Source organism: Bos indicus x Bos taurus, chromosome 22 (genome assembly GCF_003369695.1).
Source record: "Bos indicus x Bos taurus breed Angus x Brahman F1 hybrid chromosome 22, Bos_hybrid_MaternalHap_v2.0, whole genome shotgun sequence".
Lineage (NCBI taxonomy): Eukaryota > Metazoa > Chordata > Mammalia > Artiodactyla > Bovidae > Bos > Bos indicus x Bos taurus.
In genome coordinates, this window is record NC_040097.1 from 59,259,957 (window position 1) to 59,279,711 (window position 19,755).

Below are 19,755 nucleotides of genomic sequence, written 5' to 3' on the forward strand. Positions count from 1 at the left end.
CAAAAGTATGCAAGCAACTCCTGCAGCTCAATTCCATCAAAATAAATGACCCAACCAAAAAATGGGCCAAAGACCTAAACAGGTATTTCTCCAAAGAAGACATACAGATGGCTAACAAACACATGAAAAGATGCTCAACATCACTCATTATCAGAGAAATGCAAATCAAAACCACAATGAGGTACCATTTCACGCCAGTCAGAATGGCTGCTATCAAAAAGTCTACAAGCAATAAATGGTGGAGAGGGTGTGGAGAAAAGGGAACCCTCTTACACTGTTGGTGGGAATGCAAACTAGTACAGCCTCTATGGAGAACAGTGTGGAGATTCTTTAAAAAACTGGAAATAGAACTGCCTTATGATCCAGCAATCCCACTGCTGGGCATACACACCGAGGAAACCAGAATTGAAAGAGACATGTGTACCCCAATGTTCATCACAGCACTGTTTATAATAGCCGGGACATGGAAGCAACCTAGATGTCCATCAGCAGATGAATGGAAAAGAAAGCTGTGGTACATATACACAATGGAGTATTACTTAGCCATTAAAAAGAATACATTTGAATCAGTTCTAATGAGGTGGATGAAACTGAAGCCTATTATACAGAGTGAAGTAAGCCAGAAAGAAAAACACCAATACAGTATACTAATGCATATATATGGAATTTAGAAAGATGGTAATGATAACCTTGTATGTGAGACAGAAAAAGAGACACAGATGTATAGAACAATCTTTTGGACTCTGTGGGAGAGGGTGAGGGTGGGATGATTTGGGAGAATGGCATTGAAACATGTATAATATCATATGTGAAACGAATCGCCAGTCCAGGTTCAATACATGATACAGGATGCTTGGGGCTGGTGCACTGGGATGACCCACAGGGATGGTATGGGGAGGGAGGTGGGAGGGGGGTTCAGGATGGGGAATACATTTACACCTGTGGCAGATTCATGTTGATGTATGGCAAAACCAATACTATATTGTAAAGTACAAAAAATAATAATCAATCAAATTTCATGGTCAAAAAAAATAAATAAATGGATATATTTTATTTCTTTACTGGATTCCAAAGTATTTTAATGCAAGAATGAAACAATTATTAACACCTAATTATTATGCTCTTACACTTCCAGCATAACAAATTATTTCATGTTTTTGGCAAAATGCCATTCCTTGCTGCAAGTTCAGATATAACCATGGTGATTGTAAAAATGTACTTCCAGAATTCTTTAAAGTTTATGACTTTGTACATAGTAAGGAATGATTACTCTTTGGGAAACTAAATTACAGTGCTTACCAAACTTAATGCCTTTCAAATAAAGGAGATAAATAAAAGACTAAACATTACACTCGCATATTCACCGAAGGTTGAAGACCGGGATCAGTTTTTCCCCTCTGGTAATGGCAAAGGAAAACTTCTGAAAGTAAAACTGAATTGACAAAGCAAACCAAAAAACCCTTCTTGTTCATGTATTTATATACTAGGCTCTCAAACTCTCACAGACTTATGCTGTGATAGCACCCTGAATTGCAGAACCAGGTCCCTTCTGACAACCAACAAGTGACTTTAAATGGGAAACTGCTTACTTTTGGCTGGTGGTGACATTTCCTACCCAATTTCCATGGAGACAAATATGTGGAAACAATCTAAAAGCAGCTATTTTTAGAGACACAATGTTAGAATCCTTATCCTGCCTCCAGTGATTTTTCATCTGTTTTCATAAAAAATGAGATAGTAATCTTAAGACCAGTGAGCTGAGAATGAAATCAGTGGTTCACTTCCATTGCTGAAAACCAAAATTGATCTTTGAGCAATTAAGGTGACTGAAATACATATGTTAGCAGGAGTCTTCATGTGTTATTGCTTAGGTAGAAACTTTGCGGACAATGTAAGTTTGGATTTAACTCAATAGTTAAAATTTGATTGTTGTGTTAAATAAATGCTTTGAAAATGAGCATATTGCAACTTTTTAAAAATGGAACATCTGTCTCCTAGAGAGTAGACTGTTAGTTTGGTTGGAGCTCCTTTAGATTGTCATCTTAGCAACAATACTTGTTGCCAGAAGAATACAGAGATGTAGTCAGGAATAGCAATGAGCTGTCCTCAGATGGAAAATGCAGGACTAACTGTCATCAGGGCAACATACTGTTTTTTTCCAGCAGTGGTGATGGATGAAGTTAGATCCATCTGTACCCTCTCATCTGGATCTTCTGATTCCTAGGGGCAAGGATGACAGATTAAATAGAATTTAGGGCAAATCTGTGTTTCTCAAGTGGACTCAGGTTTTCAGGGTTTGTAAACTCTTAAGGCAAATAGATGGGGAAAAAAATGGAAACCATGACAGGCTTTATTTTGGGGTCCAGAATCACGATGGATGAGACTGCAGCTTTTCTTGGAAGAAAAGCTATGACAAACCTAGACAGTGTATTAAAAAGCAGATACATAAGTTTTCCAACAAAAGCCAATATAGTTAAAGCTATGGTTTTTCCAGTAGTCATGTACAGATGTGAGAGTTGGACCATAAAGAATGCTGAGTGCTGAAGAATTGATGCTTTCGAACTGTAGTGCCAGAGAAGACTCTTGGAAGTCCCTTGGACAGCAAGGAGATCAAACCAGTTAATCCAAAAGGAAATCAACCCTGAATATTAATTGGAAGGACTCATGATGAAGCTGAAACTCCAATACTTTGGCCACTGATGCAAAGAACCAACTCATTGGAAAAGCCCCAGATGCTGGGAAAGATTGAGAGCAAGAAGAGAAGGGGGCAACAGAAGATAAGATGGTTGGATGGTATCATCAACTCAATGGACATGAGTTTGAGCAAGCTCTGGGAGATACTGAAAGACAAGGAAGCCCAGATAGTGCTTCAGTCCATGTGGTCACAAAGAGTCAGACGTGACTGAGTGACTGAGCAACAACAACAAGAGAATTTTACATTCTGTGTATTTATTTTGATGATATGCTGAACAGTTTAGCATTTAGTGAAATCTCCTTTTAAACAGTAATATGTCAAATCACTTTTTTTCGATAGGAAAGATATTATTTGAGTCACTATCAAAGCAGATCCTGTGGGCTACTGAAAGGTTGTTGTTGAGCCATGAAAGATGCCAGGATTCTTGGTCTCTGGAGGAGAGGAATTCAATCCAGGGCCAGTGACGAGGCTTGATCAGAGCTTTTGTGTAATAAAGTTTTATCAAAGTATAAAAGAGATAGAGAAAGCTTCTGACATAGATATCAGAAGGGGGCAGAAAGAGTGCCCCCCCTGCTGGTCTTTAGCCAGATGTTTTATGTCTGTTCAGTTCAGTTTAGTTCAGTCGCTCAGTCGTATCTGACTCTTTGCGACCCCATGAATCGCAGCACGCCAGGCCTCCCTGTCCATCACCAACTCCCGCGATGCCATCCAGCCATCTCATCCTCTGTCATCCCCTTCTCCTCCTGCCCCCAATTCCTCCTAGCATCAGAGTCTTTTCCAATGAGTCAGCTCTTCGCATGAGGTGGCCAAAGTGCTGGAGTTTCAGCTTTAGCATCATTCCTTCCAAAGAAATCCCAGGGCTGATCTCCTTCAGAATGGACTGGTTGGATCTCCTTGCAGTCCAAGAGACTCTCAAGAGTCTTCTCCAACACCACAGTTCAAAAGCATCAATTCTTCGGCACTCAGCCTTCTTCACAGTCCAACTCTCACATCCATACATGACCACAGGAATAACCATAGCCTTGACTAGATGGACCTTTGTTGGCAAAGTAATGTCTCTGCTTTTCAATATGCTATCTAGGTTGGACATAACTTCCCTTCCAAGGAGTAAGCATCTTTTAATTTCATGGCTGCAGTCACCATCTGCAAGTGATTTTGGAGCCCCCAAAAATAAAGTCTGACACTGTTTCCACTGTTTCCCCATCTATTTCCCATGAAGTGATGGGACTGGATGCCATGATCTTCATTTTCTGAATGTCTGTTAGGAAGCTGTTAATCAGATAAGAGAGACACCTCAAGGCTGATGGAGTTTCACCAGGCCCCTCTCCCACAATATGCATTTTTGAGATAGGATGGCACGAGGTGTGTCATCCCCCAGACATGAAACAATTGATATGAATACTAGTTTGTTGAGCTATTATCAGCCCAAGGTTTGAGAAAAGAAAAAAAGTTAGTCTAGGTGGAACTATTTTGAAGAAAGGCAAATTCCAAAGCAAATATATAATACATTAACATAGCTTAAGAAAAGCATTTCCATAAGAAAAACGCATTGGTTAGATCAAGGTTAGAAAAAAGTTAAGGTGGAACCAGGTATTGTCATGGCAACACAGAATTTTAAGAGAAAAATATCTGATGCTTGCACCCTATTTCCTCCATTTGGAGACCCTTGGCCTTCCTGCCTGTTACCCTCTCACTACTGATGGTCTGCCAGTGTGTTTTTTGGAGACACTAGAGGATATAGTTCCTCAGAAAGAATCCATATATTATGTTTGAGGAAACCTACTATATAAACATACAAGATTTTATTTTTTCCTTCTGTTACTTTGGAATGATGAAAACAAACAAAAACCACACTTTTAGACTTGTGATGTTGAGGGAGTCATTCTCTCTTCTAGACTCAGTTTCATCATTCAGGTGGCCATGGGACTGTGAGATAAGGGAAATACAGTATGTGAAATGTTTGTAAAGTGTTATACTAGTGTAATGCTAGTGATGGTGGTGTTTGCTCTCAAGCAAAAGTAGAGCTGGGAGACTCAGAAAGTGTCTTGGGTGTTATATAAAGTCTGACTTACTCACCTATAGAATAGTTCCTGATTTATAAGTTTATTGTCAAGAAAAAAAGTGGGCTAATGCCCACAAAAGAGAACAGTAGTGCCTGGCACATACAAATTATAGGTAGTAGTCATTTCATCCTTAGTATTATAATATATATGTATATTTACCTGGACTTATGTCATCTGCAATTAGACTATGCATGAGTTGCCATTCTGTGCAAAAACTTTAATTCTTCATGAAAACTTTAAAGATAGGGTACTGTCCCTTGTGATGCCCCGTATGTGAATCTTTAGTTGACTGAATATTGACTTATGCAAGAAAGGTTTTATGAAAGTCAATTCAAGCCATCAGGAGTAGTAAAAGCAATTCTAAGTTAACTAGAGGCATATCAATTTAGTTGCCAGAACCAGGGTAAGTCACTTTTCAAGGACGCACTGGCGCTGTAGCGGACAATAAGGCATGTCAGGGAAGACTGCCGCCCTTCCCTTTGACGGACAGAACCGCGCTGGGCCGCGCCTGAAACGCCGTGCACCAGCTCTGCCTTGTGGTGTTTGACTCAGGGAGGTGGAAGCTTCTGGTGGGTGACAGTAGGGAGTTACCAACTCTAAACAGTGCTTCTCATGATACTTTCCCTTCTCTACCCCAAACAGTGGCTTCCTACTACTTATTTATTAAATCTAATTCATCCTGACTGAGCCCTAATGTATACATATTCATTTCTCTCTTTCTTCTTTCATAGAATACATCTTTCCTTGTAAGTCTGTTATTTACAAAATTCAGTTTATATGTGCAACTAATATGTAGTTTAGTTCTGTGAAAAATAACATCAATAAAATGAAAGAACAGTAATATAATTAGAAGTAACCTTTTGAAAGAAAACACAGTAAAATATTTTTTCTGGATTGTAGACTGAAAAATTGTAGTATCAAATCATGCTATTTGGAGCAAAATTTAAAATTCTTCTTTAGTCCTATTGAATGAATATTGTTACCATCACAAATGCTTCTTGAGAGTCAGCTATGCATTGTTAATGACATGCTTATTATGATTTTCTCATGTTATGCAGCTTCCTCCAGCTTTGCACCACAACTTGAAAAGAAGGATTATAGAGAGATTCAAGAAATCCCTCTTCAGCCAGCAGAGTAACCCTTGTAATTTGAAATCTGAAATTAAAAAGGTACAGTATTCTACATACAGAAATTCTTTTACTAACAAAAACACATCATATGAATTAAATTTTATCCTCCCATGCTTGAATCCTCTATTAAACTCTGCCCTTTCCTAAAGCATGTTATCAATGTTTGTCTTAGCCCATTTGGGCAGCTGTAGTAAAAATGCCAAAAACTGTGAGTTTATAAGCAGCAGGAATTTATTGCTCACAATTCTGGAATCTGGAAGTTCAAGATCAGGGTGCCAGAATAGTTGAGTCTAGTAACCTCTTCCAGGTTTCAGACTGTCAACTTCTTGCTATATCCTTATGTGGCAGAGGGAGGTAAGGGAGCTCTTCCAGGCCTCTTTTATAAGGGTACTTTCAATAAGAACACTTATATAAGGGCTTTATTTTTACCTCCCAAAGGTCCCTCCTGGGGGATTAGTGTCAATATACAAATTTGAGAGAACACGAGCACTGAGATCAAAGCATACTTAAGATATTAAATCAAGGATGTGTCTTTGCCTCTAATTTTCTCACCTTTATTTCTGAAGCCATCAACCTCAGAAGACTAATAGAAAGTTCTTTCAGTGTTATTGTATGCTTCCTAAGAAGAAATGTTATTAAATATCTTTAATATAAACAAATATATATGTCCTTTTAGAGAATTCTACTCCAATCTTTATCGGAATATTCTTCACCAAGCTCATAAATTGAAGTTTGCAACCCTGAACAAGTCACTTAAGCATCTGAGGTCATAATTTTTATCACTTAAGAAGGTGAAACGAGCCATTTCTTAAAGTTCTTTTCTTCTTTGACATTAGAGAGTCTCCTAGACTTTGGGTGCTGGTAAATATTCCTATTCTTACATAAGAAAACTAAATCACCACGAGGTTAAATCAACCCCAGATGGAAAGAAAACTGGTTATTTCTGATTAACACAACTTGGCGAAAGGGTATCCTTTTGACCTTGTTGGTAGCCATTCTGATGCAGGCCTTGGAGGTGGTCACAGGTTCTGTTCTCCTGTCCCAGAATGACACAGGCCAAACAGCTTGGACCCACTGGTGTAAAGATGCTTGATCCTGTTCCAATTTTGTGTATTTTTAAAAAGTTTCAGCACATACTGGTGCTGAAGCTGAAGTTCTAATACATTGGCCACCTGATACAAAAGCCAACTCATTGGGAAAGACTCTGATTCTGGGAAAGATTGAGGGCAAGAGGAGAAGGGGGTGACAGAGGATGATATGGTTGGATGGCATCACTGACTCAATGGACATGAATTTGAGCAGACTTAGGGAGACAGCAAAGGACAGGGAAGCTGGGCATGCTGAGTTCATGGGGTCGCAAAGAGTCAGGCACAACTTAGTGACTGAACAACAACAGAATATACTTAAACTTTGGCTCAGGCATGCTGCCAATGAACTTTTTATTTAAGGTTTATTTGAAAATTTTACTGTATCCAATCTGTAGCATAAATCAACTCATAATCTGGGCAGTGTTGGAGTATGGAGGGAACCAAAAGTGCCCACTGAACTGAGAAGGCATCTTGAGACCTAGAAACAAGGCAGGCAACTCTGTATAATCAAATTTGTTCCAGAGTAATTTACAGGGTGAAATTCCCTGGTGGTTCAGCGGTAAAGAATCTGCCTGCCAATACAGGAGACATGGGTTTGATGCCTGGGTCAGAAAGATCCCCTGGAGAGGGAAATGGCAACCCACTCCAGTTTCTTGCCTGGGAAATCCCATGGACAGAGGCTGCAGTCCATGGGGTTGCAAAAGAGTCCAACATGACGTAGTGATTGAACAGCAAACTTACAAGGTGGGATGGAGATCAGGTGGACAATGACCCAGAAGCATTTGCAGCTGCTCCCCACACCTTCGAGGAGCCACTGGGATGGTTTTATAGTTAACTTAGGGTGTGGGGGTTGGTGCTCGGAAACAGGACGTGCCTTCCTAAGTCAAGTTTATGAATTGATAACTGGTCACATGGGCACAAGGAATACCTCAACCAACATCTTTATCATTGTCTTTGGGGACTAGCAGAGCATGGAGGCCACTTGGTCATGATGATTATTAAAAAACTTCTCTTAACGACTAAGGCCCTGACAACAGAGATGTGACTTACTGGCCAGTACAGTCCTGAGTGAGGTCAGGGGGAGGACAGGAGGAGCCACACGGGCCCACGGTGCTGTCAGTTACCCTGACAGTCATATGGGCTGTTTGATAAGAAATACAAGAAGTATGTTTTTGCTTCTTTGCCTTACATCGGTGGTATCTGCACATATACAAACAGGGGATGGGGAGAAAAATGAATTCCTGCAGGGAAACAAACTATAAACCCTACCTCATCAGATAGAGAGATCTTTTGGATTATCTTGGCAAATAAGGCTGAGAAACAAAGATAGGGGAGATCAAAATAGAGGTGGAGGAGCCTTCAGATATTTATTGCATGATATTCACATATTACATCATGAATACCAATAAACTGATTTATTTTGTCTCCTCTGGGTCAGCCTGTCTTGTTGCAGAGCACCAGCTCTAGGGTGCATGGGCTTCAGTATTGGCAGTGCACAGGCTCAGTAGCTGAGGCTCGCAGGCTTTAGAAAGACGCCAAGGAAAGGATGCAAAACTGAAAACCCAAGTCACAAAGAAGCAATGAGTTTAATAATTTATTCTCTATTCAGCAATTATCCATTAATATCTACCAGGCACTGTGTACGACTCTGGGGAGTCAAAGATTACCAAAATTACTCACTGCCTTTGGGTAAACAGAAAAGGCAAGCAGTTAGAATAATAAGCTATTTAAAACACAATGATATGAGTGAAAAGGTGATTGAAGCATAGAGAAAAGGGGGATTAATTCTAGACAGGAAAAGTTAAGAAAGGTGTTAATAGAGAATTCGGTTAATATTCCAGGCGTAGGATTTCTTTACCTCATGGGAGGTGAGGCCTGATGGCAGGGTATGAACCACCATAAGGGTAAGGACCACCACACACATAGTATCAGATGAGGAGGGCACAGCCTGTGGTGGTTCTATGCTTCAATCACCTTTTCACTCATATCATTGTGTTTTAAATAGCTTATTATTCTAACTGCTTGCCTTTTCTGTTTACCCAAAGGCAGTGAGTAAATTTGGTAATCTTTGACTCCCCAGAGTCGTACACAGTGCCTGGTAGATATTAATGGATAATTGCTGAATAGAGAATAAATTCTAGATTGATACACATATTCTGTGTAACATATCCTATACTGTGGTTCTGTTCTTTACTGATATATAAATATTGATATAATATATTTATATATTTCTCCTTGAAAAAGAAAGCCCTCCTGCCTCCAATCTCAATCTAAACAAGGGAAGTTTGTGACATGTTTTTCCCCCTTTCTGGTGTAATCTTTAGTTAGTGACCATTTTTGTTCAGAAATAGCTTTTTCATCCCCTGTACAATCATAGAGGATCGTCCACGCCAGTGGTGACAGCATGCAAAGTCAGTATGATTTCTACCCTCCCCTCTCAAGCTTATTCTAAAATCCAGGGACTCCATGTCCCAATTAAGTTTAAAGGAGTCATTATGGGATGATTGCGCCTGACTTATGAGTAGCCTGAGACCCAGCAGGATGTACAGAGGAATCAAAACATGACAGAGCCCTTTTCCAAGAAATTAAGCTCTCCGATTATGACTCACCTGAAGTGTCTTCAGTCCAGTCTGCTCAATCATGGCTGGGATTGCAGGGTGAGTAAAGCACCTAAGCAACTGTCTTTGAGAACTAGGGTTTTCAGCATGGGAGAAACGAGTAACAGAAACAAAACAGAAAATACTAATTCAAACTAGAGGTATCAATATGAATCAGTATTAATTCGTGACAGATCTTATCTTTTTTAAAAGAAACATATTTCCTAAATTTCACTAAAATGATCTAGAAATAAAGCAAGCAGCAGTGTGCTCCCTTTGCACCCATGGCTTTGGAAATACAGCCCGTTGCAGTGGCAGGGCAGGAACTGAACATGATCATGTTGGAGTATCTTTACTCTATTTACAGATTAAATAGAAGCATGCTGTCAGGGCAACTGCAGGTGTGTCAACAGGACTCAGGAGCCAACTTTAAAGAGGCCCCCCCACAGACTATTAGATAATTAAAGCATCAGTCAGCATCAGTCACCACAATTAATTGAAAGCATTAATGTTTAAATCCAAGAGATCACAACAGTGAAAAAAAAATCCCTCATTAATTACCTTTGGAAGATGCTAAGTGACCAACTCATTATTTTTAAAATTTTTTAAAAGAGAAAAGAATAAAACATTTATTCTGCCTTTCCCTTATGAATTCTTTCTCCGGGTAACTAAATTGATGAGGGGGAGTTTCCTCATTATCAAAGAACTTCAACTAATACATACTGAAGGAATAAAAAGAATTATCATTTTGCAGTCCCTGAATGAAATAATGGATCTGACATGATCACTACTGGCTGCTGGTATCACAAAAAAAGGAGCACCCAGACAGTGTATGCCTCCTGGTGGATGGATGTGGCACTCCTGTGAAGTGTACATGCTAAACACTTGAATCTGCATCTGATCAACCTCTCAGACTTAAGCCTAAGAAAATAGAGAGCATAAATACTGGACCTTTCTGTTAACAAAGTGACCTATAAAGTCTAATAAATACCAATAGAAAAGAGCTGTAGGTTAAGCTACACTATAAAATGAAAATTTTTTCATTAAAAAAATGAAAAATCAGGCAACATTTTATGTCTTAAAATGTTATGTAATTCAGTCAAAGAGGACAAGAAAAACATAAACATAAGATAAGATGAAAAACATAAAGATAAGAGAAGGGTGATAAAAGACATCAAAACATTTCTCACTTCTGGTACCTGTTAATAATTTCATTTATTTAGGCTTAATTTTCTTCAAAGTACTATCTCAGTTGATTAGGTTCCAAACTGTTTATGTAGTTGTTCTACAGCAAAGATAACCTTATTTTATGATATGGAAAAGTGTTACTCACTGAATTGTGTCCAGCTCTTTGCAACCCCATGGAACATAGCCTGACAGCCTCCCCCATCCATGAGATTTTCCAGACAAGAATACTGGAGTGGGTTGCCATTTCCTTCTCCAGGGGATCTTCCTTACCCAGGAATCAAACCTGGTTTTCTCACATTGTGGGCAGACTCTTTACCATCTGAGACACCAGGGAAGCCCTATGGTATGGAAAAGAAGGTATAATTTAGAGAATGTAGTGAGGGTTACATTTGTAGTTTCTCCTACAAATTTTCTTTTATTTAGTTTTTGCCTAAAAAGTACTATATTCTCAAATGACCAATAAAGTGCTACAGTTCAGTTCAGTTCAGTCACTCAGTCGTGTCCAACTCTTTAAGACCGCATGGACTGCAGCACACCAGGTCTCCCTGTCTATCACCAACTCCCGGAGTTTACTCAAACTCATGTCTTGAGTCTGTGATGCCATACAACCATCTCATCCTTTGTCATCCCCTTCTCCTCCTGCCTTCAATCTTGCCCAGCATCAGGGTCTTTTCAAATGAGTTAGTTCTTCGCATCTGGTGGCTGAAGTATTGGAGTTTCAGCTTCAACATCAGTCCTTCCAATGAATATTCAGGACTAATTTCCTTTAGGATGGACTGGTTGGATCTCCTTGCAGTCCAAGGGACTCTCAAGAGTCTTCTCCAACACCACAATCACTCACCCCACTCCCCCTTGGCAACCACAAGTCTGTTCTCTGAGTCTCTGGGTCTGTTTGTGTCATATTTTGTATTCCGCATGTAAGTGATATCATGTGAATTTGTCTTTCTTTTTCTGACTGACTTCATTTAGATGACAATCTCTAGGTTCATCCATGTTGGTTCAAATGGCACTATTTCATTCTCTTATATAGCTGAGTACTATTTCACTATGTATTTATGTTACCACATCTTTTCTATCCATTCATTTGTTGATGGACACTTAGGTTGCTTCTGTGTTTTAGTTATTGTAAATAGTGCTGCTGTGAACTTTGGGCACATCACCTCTTTGAATTATGGTTTTCTCCAGATATGTGCCCAGGAGAGGGATTGCTGGATTGTATGGCAACTCTAGTTTTAGTGTTTTGAGGAAGCTCTATATTATTCTTCATAGTGTGCACCAACTTACATTCCCACCAACAGTCTAAAAGCATTCTCTTTTCTCCACACCCTCTCCAGCAATTATTGCTTGTATAATTTTAATGATGGCTATTCTGACCCAAGTGAGGTGTTATCTCATTGTAGTTTTGACTTACACATCTCTGATAAGTAGCAATGTTGAGCATCCTTTCATGTGCCTATTGGCCATCTGTATGTCTTCTTTGGAGAAATGTCAATTTATGTCTTCTGTTATTTTTTGACTGAGTTGTATGTTTTTTCTTACTGAGTTGTGTGAGCTATTTGTATATTTTGGAAATTATTTTCTTGTCAGCAGCATTGTTTGCAACTATTTTCTCCTAGTCCATAGGATATCTTTTCATTTTATTTATGATTTCCCTTGCTGTGCAAAAGCTTATGTATTTGATTAGGTCTGATTTGTTTCTCTGTGCTTTTATTTCTATTGCCATGGGAGACTGACCTAAGGAAACATTGGTATGATTTATGTCAGAGAATGTTTTGCCTATGTTGTCTTCTAGGAGTTTTATGGTATCACGTCTTACATTTAAGTGTTTAAATCATTTTGAGTTTTTTTGTGTATGGTGTGAGAGTGTGCTCTAACTTCATTGATTTACATGCAGCTTTCCAACTTTCCCAGCATCATTTGCTGAAGAACTTTTTCCCGTTTTATATTCTTACCTCTTTTGTCAAAGATTAATTGACTGTAGGTGTATAGGTTTATTTCTGGGCTCTGTATTCTGTTCCATTGATACACATATCTGTTTCTGTGCCAATACCATGCTGTTTTGATTACTGTAGACTTTTAGTATTGTGTGAAGTCTTGGAGGCTTATGCTTCCTGCTTTGTCCTTTTTCCTCAAGATTGTTGGCAATTCTGGGTCATTTATGATTCCATATAAATTTTATGATTATTTGTTCTAGTTTTATAGAACAAATCATGTCATGGGTAATTTGATAGGGATAACATTACATCTATAGATTGCTTGGGGTAGTATGGTCCATTTTAACAATATTAATTCTTCCAGTTCAAGAGCATTAAATATTTTTCCATTTCTTTGAATCATCTTCTGCTTCCTTTATGAATGTTTTATTGTTCTCAGTGTATAAGCCTTTCACCTCCTTTGTGGGTTTATGCCTAGGTATTTTTCTGATGAATTTTTTTTTTTAACTTTCTCTTTCTGATATTTCATCATAGTGTAAAGAAATGCAACTGATATGTTAATCTTGCATTCTGCTACCTTGCTGAATTCATTGATACATTCTAGTAGATTTTGTTTGGAGTCTTTATATTCATTGATAAGTTCTACTAGTTTGTGTGTGGAGTCTTTTGTGCAGAATCTTTACCATCTGTATAAAATGATGAAATTACCTCTTCCCTTCCAATTTGGATACCTTTTATTTCTTTTGTCTGATTGCTGTGCCTTGAACTTACAACACTGTGTTGAAGAGGAGTGGTGATAGAGAGCATTTTTATCTTGTTCCAGGTTTTAGCAGGAATGTTTTCAGCTTTTCACCATTGAGTATTATGTTTGCTATGGATTTGTCAAATATCTTTTATTATGTTGAGATATGTTCTCTCTATATGCACTTTGGTGATAGTTTATATCATGAATATGTGTTGAATTTTATAAAATACTTTCTTTGCATCTTTGTCTTTTCTTTTATTGGTGTAGCATATCATATTGATTAATCTGCATGTATCGAAACATCCTTGTGACCCTGGGATGAATCCCACTTGGTTGTGGTTTATGATCTTCTCTATGTGTGTTATTGTATTCAGTTGGATAATATTTTATTGATAATTTTTATGTCTATATTCATCAAAATTATTGGCCTGTAATTTTCTTTGTCCGTAGTATCTTTGTTTGATTTTGATATCAGGGTGATGGTGGCTTCAAATAATGACTTTGGAGTGTTCCTGCCTCTTTAGTCTTTTGGTAAAGTTTGAAAAGTTTTAATATAAATTCTTCTTTGTATGTTTGGTAGAATTCCTCAGTGACGCCTGAAATTTTGTTTGCAGCAAGTTGTTTGTTTGTTTTGCAGATTCTGTTTCACTTCTAGTGATTGTTCTGTCCGAATTACCTATTTCTTCTTTATTCAGTTTTGGTGGACTGTATGTTCCTAGAAACTTGTCCATTTCTTCTCGGTTGTCCAGTTTGTTGGCATATAGTTGTTCATAGTGAAAGGTTGTTGCTGAGCCGTGAAAGATGCCAAGATTCTTGGCCTGTGGAGGAGAAGAATTCAATCTGGGGCCAGTGACGAGGCTTGATTGCTCAGAGCTTTTGTGTGATAAAGTTTTATTAAAGTGTATAGACAAAGCTTCTGACATAGACATCAGAAGGGGGCAGAAAGAGTGCCCCCCTTGTTAATCTTTAGCTGGATGTTATATAGCTACTGCTACTGCTAAGTCGCTTCAGTCGTGTCCAACTCTGTGTGACCCCATAGATGGCAGCCCACCAGGCTCCCCTGTCCCTGGGATTCTCCAGGCAAGAACACTGGAGTAGGTTGCCATTTCCTTCTCCAATGCATGAAAGTGAAAGGTGAAAGTGAAGTTGCTCAGTCGTGTCCGACTCTTAGCGACCCCATGGACTGCAGCCTACCAGGCTCCTCCGTCCATGGGATTCTCCAGGCAAGAGTATTGGAGTGGGGTGCCGTTGCCTTCTCCGATATAGCTACTAGCAGCCTGCTAGCTAGAGAAAGGCAATGTCTCAAAACTGAGAGACTAGCACCAGGCCTTTCACTTGCAACATGCATTTTGGGATAACATTGGCACAAGGTGAGTTGTCCTGGGCCATAAAACAATTGACATGAATCTTGAAGAAAAGCAGGTTTCCAAGCAAATACATAGTCTCATTAACATAGTTTAAGAGAACATTTGCATGAGTAAAATATACTGGTTTGTCAAGTCAGTTCTGAGTCTTAGGCAGAAGCAACTTGAAGACAGAGTCTAGGGTATATGTATAGTTCATTAACGTAACTTAAGAAAAGCTTTTCCATAAGAAAAATGCATTGATTAGCTCAAGGTTCGAGAAAAGTTCAGTTGAAACCAGGTGTCATTATGGCAATACAGAATTTTAAAAGAAACCTCTTATAAAGTTTGTATAGAGAAGGGGGAAAAATCTAATACATGTAGTTTGCTTCCTCCTGCCACTTAAGAGAGAGATAAAAAATGTCTTGACACTTGCAGCCTGTTTCCTCTGTTTGGAGACCCCTGGCCTTCCTGCCTGTTACCCTCACAACAGTATTCTCTTACGTTTTTTGTATTTCTGTGGTATCAGTTATTATTTCTTCACTTTCATTTCTTACCTTGTTTACTTGGATCCTCTTTCTTTTCTTCTTAGTGAGCCTGGTCTGAGGTTTGGTAGTTTTGTTTACCCTTTCAAATAACTAGCTCTCTGTTGTACTGATTTTTTTTTTTTCCTACTCAAGTTTCTATTTGACTTATTCCCTCTCTGATTATTATTATTTCCTTCCATCTGCTGCTTTAGGTTTTATTTTTTCTTCTTTTTCTAATTCTTTTAGGTGGTGGTTTAGGTTATTTATTCAAGATTTTTCTTGTTCTTTGAGGAAGGCTTGTATGGCTATGGACTTCCCTCTAAGGTCTACTTTCGCTGCATCCCATAGATTTTTCTATGGTTGTGTTTTCATTATCATTTGTCTCAAGGTTTTTATAAATTTCCTCTTTGATTTCATCATTGACCCATTGATTTTTTTAGTAGTATGTTGTTAGTCTACTTGTAGTCATTTTTTCGGGGCTTCTCTTGTGGCTTAGCTGGTAAAGAATCTGCCTGCAATGCGAAAGACCTGGGTTTGATCCCTGGGTTAGGAAGATCCCCTGGAGAAGGGAAAGGTTACCCACTCCAATATTCTAGCCTGAAGAATTCCATGGACTGTATAGTCCAGGGGGTCACAAAGAGTCACTGCAGATGGTGACTGCAGCCGTGAAATTAAAAGACGCTTACTCCTTGGAAGAAAAGTTATGACCAACCTAGATAGCATATTCAAAAGCAGAGACATTACTTTGCCAACAAAGGTCCGTCTAGTCAAGGCTATGGTTTTTCCAGTGGTCATGTATGGATGTGAGAGTTGGGCTGTGAAGAAAACTGAGTGCCGAAGAATTGATGCTTTTGAACTGTGGTGTTGGAGAAGACTCTTGAGAGTCTCTTGGACTGCAAGGAGATCCAACCAGTCCATTCTGAAGGAGATCAGCCCTGGGATTTCTTTGGAGGGAATGACGCTGAAGCTGAAACTCCAGTACTTTGGCCACCTCATGCGAAGAGTTGACTCATTGGAAAAGACTCTAATGCTGGGAGGGATTGGGGGCAGGAGGAGAAGGGTCCGACAGAGGATGAGATGGCTGGATGGCATCACTGACTTGATGGATGTGAGTCTGAGTGAACTCCGGGAGCTGCTGATGGACAGGGAGGCCTGGCGTGCTGCGATTCATGGGGTCGCAAAGAGTAGGACATGACTGAGTGACTGAACTGAACTGAATCATTTTTCTTATTCCTCTTTTTGTGGTTGAGTTCTAGTTTCATGCCATCATGGTCAGGAAAGATGCTTGAAATAATTTCCATCCTCTTAAATTTGTCTTGAGGCTTGTTTTGTATCCTCGTATGTGGCCAACCCTAGAGAATGTCTCATGTGCCTTTGAAAAGAATGTGTACTCTGGGTTTTTTGGATGTAATTTATAGCCATTTTATTCCTTGTTTTCCAGTTGACTTTACATTTCTTTTTTGTTCCCTTCCTTTTCTTCTGTGGTTTGATGGTTTTCTTTTGTATTATGCTTGAGTTCCTTTCTTTTTGGTTTTTATGAATCTATTGTATTTTTTTCATTTGTGATTACCCTGTTTTTCAAGTATGCTAACCCATTCCTATATCTACTTGCTTTAAACTGATAGTCATATAGACTCAAACACATTCTTTTAAAAAATATATACATTTTTCTTACTCTCCTCCTCCACATTTTATGATTTTGATGTCCTCTTTTACATCATGTATATCCTTTTGCTGTTCATTTTAGATATTATCACTTTCACAAATTATTTTCTATTTTTTTAAGTTTGTATACTGACTTATTTATATGTCAGATTGTAATTTTTCTATTTCCTATAGATTATTGGTTCTTTTGACTTTTAAAAATTTCTTTTAGAATAAGTTTAGTATTGCTGTATTCTTTTAGCTTTTGCTTGTCTGAGAAATTCTTTTTCCCTACCTCTATTCTAAATTATAATCTTGCTAGGTAGAATATCCTAGGTTGCAGATTTTTCCCTTTCAGGACTTTGACTATATCTTGCCACTCCTAGCCTGTAACATTTCTGTGGAGAAATCAGCTGAGAGTCTTATGGGGGTTTACTTGTAGTTAACTCTTTGTTTTTTTTCTTGGTGCCTTTAAAATCCTCTCCTTAACTTTTGCTATTTTAATTATAGATCTGTTTGGGTTCACCTGTCTGGGACTCTCTATGTTTCCTGTACCTAGATATCTGATTCCTTCTTTAGCTTGGGAAGTTTTCAGCCATAATCCTTCAAATGTATTTTATCTCCCTGTTTTTCTTTCTTCTTCTGAAATACCTATTATGCATAATTGGCACACTTTATATTATTCCAAAGTTCTTGTATGTTGCTTTCATTTTTTTTCATCTTTCTTTCTGATATTCTGATTGGGTGATTTCCATTATTCTATCTTCCAGATCACTTACATGTTCTGTATTATTCAATTTTCCATTTATTACCTTTAGTTCAGCTTTCATTTCAGCAAACTATTTCCTAATTTTCCTTGGTTTCTGTTCATAGTTTATAGTTTCTTTTTATAGTAACCTGCATTTCTACTGATAGGTTTTATTCATCCCTTCAGTATTTTTATTACCTCTTTTTTGAACTCAGTCTATTAGAATGAAGAGGTCTGTTTCATTGTTTGTTCTTCCAGGTGAACTCTCTTGATCATTTACTTGGGAGTGGTTTTTCTGCTTCTTCATTTACTTGTATTCCTCTGACTCTATGAGTTTATGAGAAACAGTTATATACTGTGGTCTTGGAGGGCTATTTTTATGTGGGAGAGTTCCTGTGTAGCCTGCATGGGTTTAATACTTTTGGTGCAAAGGCTGTCTTTAGTATGGGTGCCTGCCACCTCTTTCCTCAGTATGTGCTGGCCATTACCCTTTTGGTAGGCAGTGAGACTGGTGTTGTGATGACTGTAGCCTGCACTGGATAGTAAGCAGGGCCTCATCTTTGCTCTTTCATTGTAACTGCCCTGTAAGGGACAGGGTCTACTCTTAGTGTTTGGAGCAAAAGCCCCAGATTCGTATCTGAGCTGCAGTATGAGGTAGGTGAGACTGGAGCCCTCATACTTGGAGAGGAATTACTGAGTATTCTTCAGCAGGAGATGTCTATCCAGGTGTGTGGTTGGTGGTGTCAACTGTCACCTGTTGTGTGGGCTCACAAAGAACAATATTGTTGGCACTGCCCTCATCCCACCTCAACTGTGGGAATGCAGACATTTGGCCTTGGTGTCTCTCAGATACTACATTCACAAAGCCACCGGTGCAGATCCATAGGTACCAATCCATTGAAGTCAGGAACCAGGTAAAGGGGTTTCCCCTGGTGAGGGAAACTTTACCTACTGTAAAGGGGTTTTCCAGGGTAAGGGAACCTTTCCTGTTTCACAGCTCTGTCCCAGTTGTGCAGATCCCGTGCCACTTCCTTAATTATTTTCTTTCATCTTAGTTGGTCATGTGGTGGTATTTCTTACAATTTTGGCTCTCTGAGACCTTCTGTCAGTGTTCAGTAGGTATTTTTTGAGAGTTGTGCCACACGTAGATATATTTTTGATATATTTGTAGGAAGAAATGAGATCCACTTCCTATTCTGCCACCTTGATTGGATGTCAGATAGACATCAAATTTTGTCAGTTCATAAGGAGGTTTCTCATGCATTCTTCCAAATACATGCCAAAGATGGGAGGTACACCTGTCAGCTAAATATTCATAAGTTTAGAGAGGCCCCATCCAGTGCTGGTCTGAGCTACTTCACAGCCTCAGCCAGCCCAAGAGGCCATTAGTTTGAAGGTTCTGTTGTATCACACATATTTCTACCTACTGTGTGAGCATTCACTTTGCCATTTAGTGTGTTCAGAATTGATCTCACCACCTTCTTCCTTCTTTTGTCCACATCAAATATTACTGGAAGCATCTGTTTTCCTTCTGCTCCATCTCTAAACCTTGGGTCACTCTCAACTGTTCCACCTTATATCTTGCATCTCCTAAATCATTAACACCTGGGGAATCTTCATAGTATAGGTGGTTTTTCTTGGCCTTTGGTGATACCACCTGGGTTCTAGCCCTGGTTCTGCCAGTTACTACCTATGTTCTTTGAGCAAATTACTTCTCAAATTCCTCATCCGTGAAATGGGGATAATGCATAAGTTACAGGGTAGTTGTAGGAACCAAATAGAATATTGACTATATCTAGAATGTAGTAAGTACTGAATCAGTGGCCGCAGGTGGTGGTGGTGTGATTAAGTAGGAATACTTGGTCTTCCTCCTCCTCTTGGTTTCCACTTTATCCAAGCTTTATATCTCTTACACTAGAGTCACACTTGGAGAAGGCAATGGCACCCCACGCCAGTACTCTTGCCTGGAAAATCCCATGGACGGAGGAGCCTGGTAGGAGGCTCCTCCTACCAGGAGTTGGACACGGCTGAGCGACTTCACTTTCACTTTTCA

The 19,755-nt window shown here is 39.0% G+C and overlaps 1 protein-coding gene across 5 annotated transcripts in view; it reads left to right on the forward strand.

The window, feature by feature from the left end:
• The window catches only part of NEK10 (NIMA related kinase 10), a 259,600-nt gene that overhangs the window by 219,145 nt on the left and 20,700 nt on the right, over positions 1 to 19,755 (forward strand). For 4 of the 5 annotated variants that reach the window (XM_027522840.1, XM_027522842.1, XM_027522843.1 and 1 more), the window contains one exon: positions 5,817 to 5,927. In XM_027522840.1, coding sequence (XP_027378641.1) covers positions 5,817 to 5,927 — 111 coding nt within the window. Of the gene's footprint in view, positions 1 to 5,816; positions 5,928 to 19,755 lie in introns of those variants that run through there. The other variant, XR_003507765.1, reaches the window with a different exon arrangement.